Source organism: Pongo abelii, chromosome 20 (genome assembly GCF_028885655.2).
Source record: "Pongo abelii isolate AG06213 chromosome 20, NHGRI_mPonAbe1-v2.0_pri, whole genome shotgun sequence".
NCBI lineage: Eukaryota > Metazoa > Chordata > Mammalia > Primates > Hominidae > Pongo > Pongo abelii.
This window is the reverse complement of record NC_072005.2, coordinates 15,104,055-15,110,376: the sequence shown is the minus strand read 5'-3', so window position 1 is coordinate 15,110,376 and position 6,322 is coordinate 15,104,055. Positions and strand designations below refer to the sequence as shown.

Sequence of the window (6,322 nt, the reverse complement as noted above, 5' to 3'; positions counted from 1 at the left end):
GAAATCTCAGGGAATGTTTCTTGAGTGAATGAATGAATGAATGAACGAATGAGTAACTGAGTAAGATATTATGGGTAAACAACATAGGAGCATCTTGAGCATTTTTATTATTTTTTCTTTTTCTTTTTTGTTTTTCTTATTTTATTTCTTGGAAGCACTTTAAATGGCTCCAGAAAAACAGCTAAGATGGCTGGGTACTTTTGAGAGATACTAGAAGATAACAGAAGGTCAATTTTTATTAGGAAGGTGAAAGAGCCTCAGAATTTGGTCCTGGAAGAGAGAGGAAGACACCTGAGAGGGAGCTAAGAGGAAGAGCTAAGAGAGACACAGGAATTCATTGTGCAGGATGCTTTAAGTGAATGGACTGTCCTCACCACACTGTCCCCATTTACACCGCCAAAGTTCTTCCTTTAAGAGCTCTGCCTGCCTCCATACCTGTTCCCCACCTTAGATGCTCCAGGGCATTGCTGAGCCTCTAGTTCCCTAGGTCCTTTCTTCCCTGGGTGATGGAGGTTCAACTCAGCTTCAGGGATGGACCGGGATGTGGCCTCGGGCATACGTCCTCTGAAAGTCAAACTCCCTGCTTCCTGGAACATTCGAGCAGTAAATAACAGGTGTAAGGGGCATATTTACTATCAGACTTACAGGTTGAATTCTCATGAATGCTCATTAAATTAATCACCCCGTTCTAACTCTATTCTCTGAGCAATTTCATTCCCATGAGTGAGGGAGTCAAAATAGAAAGAAACATTTTTTTCTGCTAGTTTTGTATTCTTGGGAGCATCTTGGATACTAGGTATGGGAATCCCTTCCTCTGAGGCTCTTTGCTTATGATATTCTTTTCTGCCTGTTGTGGCTTCCATTGTTTATTGTCCTCCCCCACGATGGTTTCCTTAATATTTTATTTTTCTATTTTTATTTATTTATTTTTGAGACAGAGTCTTGCTCTGCCGCTCAGGCTGGAGTGCAGTGGCACCATCCCGGCTCACCGCAACCTCTGCCTCCCGGGTTCAAGAAATTCTCCTGCCTCAGCCTCCCGAGTAGCTGGGACTACAGGCACCCACCACCATGCCAGGCTAATTTTTGTATTTTTAGTAGACACGGGGTTTCGCCACATTGGCCAGGCTGGTCTCAAACTTCTGACGTCAAGCGATCCACTGGCCTCAGCCCCACAAAGTGCTGGGATTACAGGTGAGAGCCACTGCGCCTGGCCTCAACATTTTAGATGAAGTTTCTTTGCGCATGAGCAGGCAGGTTTTGTTTTTTTGTTTTTGTTTTTAAAGACCTTGTGAGTCCTGAGCAACTTAACTTGGAGCTGTGGACAGGGACCACACACAACTCTGAACAAAACCATTCCAATGACTTCGCCACAAGTTCTACTCTTACTATTGAAGGTGCAATATAGAGAAAGTTCCAGGCATGCAAAGAGAAGTAAGATGAGAGGTGGCTTGCCTGGCTGTCCAGGCAGGACCCTGCAGGTATCTACACTTTTGCAGGTTCAAAACAAGTCCATTGGATGCTCTTTGTTATTCCATTCCAGAGAATATAGACCATCTTTAACAATTCACAAAGGACCAATTTTTTTCATTTTTTTTTCGATAGAGATGGGATCTTGCTATGTTGGCCAGGCTGGTCTCAAACACCTTGTGGCCGGCCAGGTCCTACTAATGCAGGCCTCTGTGACAACTGTTTCAGCACTGACTGAGTGGTTAAGTTAAATATTAAAAACTGATAGAGCCAGTGCCTTTATACAAAGGCTGGAATGTAAAAAAAAAAAGGCTACCCAGAGTTTTGCCTAGGCCTTTCCTGGGCCCTGAAACATGAGAAGATAGTGAAGGAATTCTTAACAGGACCCATTTAGGATTAAACAAGTTTTATTGGGGGTCTGAAAAAACTCCCCAGGCATCCACAAACAAGTTTATTGGGGGTCTGAAGGAACTCCCTAAACCTCCATGATCTATCGGGAGACAAGATAGGGGTAATCACCCCAGCATCTGGACCCATTTAGATTAAGTAAATTTACTGAGGCTCCAGAGGAAGGTCTTCAGGACTCAGATCTTAGTTATAGATTAAAAGAAGTTAATCACTTATGTCTTTAGATAAACGCACACTTACACATAGACATATAGCTTAGAAGGTATATAAGCTCTGGAAAACTTTGTAATTTTTGAGTTGATCTGGTGACAATTTCCAGGCCTTCTCCCTGTAACCAGTTACAGAAATAAAAACTCTCTTCCTCCCTAGTTCATCTGCATCTCATTAATAGGCCATGAGAATAAGCAGCCTGACCCTTACTTTGGTCTGGGAACAACCTGGGCTCAAGTGATCCTCCTGCTTCAACCTCCCAAAATGCTGACATTATAGGCATGAGCCACTATGCATGGCTAGGACTAATTTTTAAAGCCCAAATGAAATACCATTAAAACAGTTCCAGAAAATAAGAATAGTGAGACACAGCATCCCCTCTGAGTGACAATTTTCTGCCTGAAGGAATAGTCAACAAGATGAGATCTTTCTCACCAGATGGGAAGACCTACTATAGAGTTTACAACGCTCATGTGTTCAAGTGATGCAACATTCATCTGGTCAATGCTTTATTCCTGGGCTAACCTCTCACTTTTCTTCCCTATAGTAAGTCATTCCTTATTATCTGCAGGGGATTGGTTTCAGGACACCCTGCAGATAACAAAATCCATTGATGCTGAAGTCCCTTATATAAAATGGCATAGTATTTGCATATCAGCTATGCACATTCTCCTGTATACTTTAAATCATTTCCAGGGTACTTATAACACTGAATACAGTGTAAATGCTCTGTAAATAGTTGTTTATTTAAAAATTTGTATTATTTTTATTGTTGTATTGTGATTTTTAATTTTTTTAAAAAACAATTATGTATTTATTTATATATTTTAAATAAAAAAGAAAGAAATGGAGATATATGAACTTTCTGACAAAGAATTAAAAAATAATTGTTTTAAGGAAGTGCAGCAAACTTTAAGAAAATTCAGAGAAACAATTCAACAAAATCAGAAAGACAATAAATGAACAAAATTTGAAATTTAACAGAGAGACTGAAATTATTAAAAAACTCTAGAAATTCTCAAGATGAAAAATACAATGAATGAAATGAAAAATGCAATCTAGAGTGTCAACAGCAGGATTGATAAAGCAGAAGAAATAATCTATGAACTTGAAGACAGATTATTAGAAAACATACACTCAGAGGAGAAAAACAGAATAAAAAGGAGTGAAGAAAACTTATGGGATTTATGGGGCAGCATAAAGAGGGTAAATATTTGAATTAACAGGAATCAAGAGAGAGAAGGAATGAACAAAGGGACAGAAAGCTTATTAAAAAAATAACTGAAAACTTTCCAGTTTTCAGGAAAGATATAAATATCCAGATATAAACAGAATAATCTTTGATCATGAGGACTGAAAAGAATTTAGATCGTAAAAGATGTAAAGGAATTGATGATCAAGTAAATATACATATTGTTAAATCATCTGTATTTTGTGTTATGATTACATTTGTTAAAGGGGGAAATATTTTTTGGACAATGTAAGTAGTCACATTTGTAGGTAACACTAGAATTTTCAAGTAGAAACAGCAAGATGATACAATAAAATAATATAGACCATGACACCAAATCTTTCACTCAGATCAACAAACCTCATTACACATGAACAACAAGCTTCCACACTTCAATGAGTAGATGTACATCATCGAAAACAAACCTTCCATAGAAATTTAGTACATAATTGAAAATGTTACTCTATCATATTTAAGGTCATCTCTAACTCTAAGGCCATGTAAAGCCAATTGATTTATGCCAATTTGTTTTTCTGTGTAGACTACACTTGGAACATTTATTTGATGAGCAACTTTTGACTAAGTACTCAGGGCCAGTAAATAGAGTAGAATCCATGAATACTGAGTTCAAGAAGAGAACAGGATCCTAATGGGAGTGAAAAATCCCATAACCAGCTATAAAATACCCTAGTAAGTTAAAGTCTACATTATCAGGAAGATCATTTAAGGTAGTGATACAGAAATGAATGACAAACACAAAAAGTGAAAAACCATAGCCTCAGAAATTCTTCTCCAATAAAATTACATAAATGGCCTCAGTGCCAAGTGTAGTTTATTCCATAGGAATAGTACAACTCATCACCCTATGAGGCAAATGGGAATCTCCAAATTGTTTCTGACCCAAGGCTGGGAATAATTTTGAGAAAGGAGGAAAACAAGGGGAAAGTCTGTTGAATATTAGAGAGAGAGGAAAGCTTAATAATAGGAGTTGCTTAAGTTTGATGAAGCAGTTGAGATAAAAGAAATGGAAACTTCAGGAAATAAATAGAGCAATTTCCAGCCGGGTGCAGTGGCTCATGCCTGTAATCCCAGCACTTTGGGAGGCAGAGGCGGTTGGATCACGAGGTCAGGAGATCAAGACCATCCTGGCTAACATAGTGAAACCCCGTCTCTACTGAAAATACAAAAAATTAGCCGGGTGCGGTGGCAGGTGCCTATAGTCCCAGCTACTTGGGAGGCTGAGGCAGGAGAATGGCATGAACCCAGGAGGTGGAGCTTGCAGTAAGCGGAGATGGCGCCACTGCACTCTGGCCTGGGCGACAGAGCAAAACTCTGTCTCAAAAAAAAAAAAAAAGAGAGAGCAATTTCCACTTCCATGACCTGATTAAACAACAGCAATATCTGGCTCTGAGGCTTTGAGCCTTGCAATCATGGATATAGCTTCAGCCCTGGGACAACTGGCCCTTTTCTAGTTCCCTCCCAAAGAATTCTTCAGAGCCCTCTTTATGTCCTTATTCCTCAGGCTGTAGATGAAGGGGTTCAGCATGGGGGTGACCACAGTGTACATCACTGAGGCTATTGCACTTGAGTGTGAGTTGTGGATTGCAGCCGAGCTAAGGTACACTCCTAGGCTCGTACAATAAAACAAGGAGACAACTGAGAGGTGAGATGCACAGGTGGAAAATGCCTTATACTTCCCTTGAGCTGATGAGATTGCACATATGGAGGAAACTATCTTAGAGTAAGAGTAAAGGATCCCAGCGAGACATCCCCCACCCAGCAGCACAGCTGCCAAATACATCACCATGTCATCAAGAAAGGTGTCAGAACAGGCAAGGTGGATGACCTGATTAAGTTCACAGAAAAAGTGGGGGATTTCCAACTCTCTGCATAAGGACAACCGCAGCACCATTAAGCTTTGTAATAAGGAATGCAAGACACTCATGATCCAGGACGCCAGAACCAGCAATCCACAGAGTTGAGGGTTCATGATGACCGTGTAGTGCAGGGGGTGACAGATGGCCACAAACCGGTCATAGGCCATCACAGTTAGGAGGAAGCTGTCCAATCCTACAAAATGTGTGAAAAAGTACATCTGGGTGATGCAGCCTGCATAGGTGATAACTTTGCTCTGTGCCTGGATATTCACCAGCATCTTTGGGACCGTGGTAGAGGCAAAACAGATGTCTACAAAGGACAGGTTGGAGAGAAAGAAGTACATGGGAGTGTGGAGGTGGGAGCATAAAATGATAACCAGGATGATAAGCAAGTTTCCAAATACAGTGATGAGGTACATGGACAAGAACACTCCAAAGAGAAATTGTTGCAGTCTGGGTTCCTCTGAAAATCCCAGAAGTCGAAATTCTGAAATTCGTGTATCATTCTCTGGTTCCACGTGGTAGAGGTGACTATCAAAAAAAAAAAAAAAAAAAAAAATGAGAGAGAGAAAATACATGACATAAGCATGCTTTACTCACCCATCAGAAAAGCTATTATTTATATCCTACAGTCAACAAGTTAATTTCTACATTTTGTGTGTGGATCTGGTCTTCTTTATGAGATCTCCCATCCCATCTCTGCTTAGGAATTCCTTTCCCATGATGCTCAACCTTTCCCCAAATGGTCATGTATTTAAAAACTTTGCCGGATGCGGTGGCTCACGCCTGTAATCCTAGCACTTTGGGAGGGAGAGGTGGGCAGATCACCTGAGGTCGGGAGTTCGAGACCAGCCTGACCAACATGGAGAAAACCCATCTCTACTAAAAATACAAAATTAGCCGATGTGGTGGTGCATGCCTGTAATCCCAGCTACTCGGGAGGTTGAGGCAGGAGAATCATTTGAATCTGGGAGGCGGAGTTTGCAGGGAGCCATGATGGTGCCATTGCACTCCATCCAGCCTGGGCTACAAGAGCAAAACTCCGTCTCAAACAAAACAAAACAAAACAAAAACCAATACTTCAATGATAAATTCTTTCATGGATTTGAGGAATTTAAATTGAGTGTTG

General features: G+C 40.5%; 1 protein-coding gene across 1 annotated transcript; it reads right to left on the bottom strand.

Annotated features, from left to right (window-relative positions):
- Window positions 1–4,784: 4,784 nt before the first annotated feature.
- On the bottom strand, window positions 4,785–5,612 carry LOC100450805 (olfactory receptor 7A42-like). Its single transcript, XM_024237578.3, has 2 exons — window positions 5,258–5,612; window positions 4,785–4,972 (listed from the first exon to the last, which is right to left on the bottom strand). Exons 1-2 carry the CDS (start codon window positions 5,610–5,612, stop codon window positions 4,785–4,787), a joined length of 543 nt encoding a protein of 180 aa, XP_024093346.3.
- Between the last annotated feature and the right edge of the window lie 710 nt (window positions 5,613–6,322).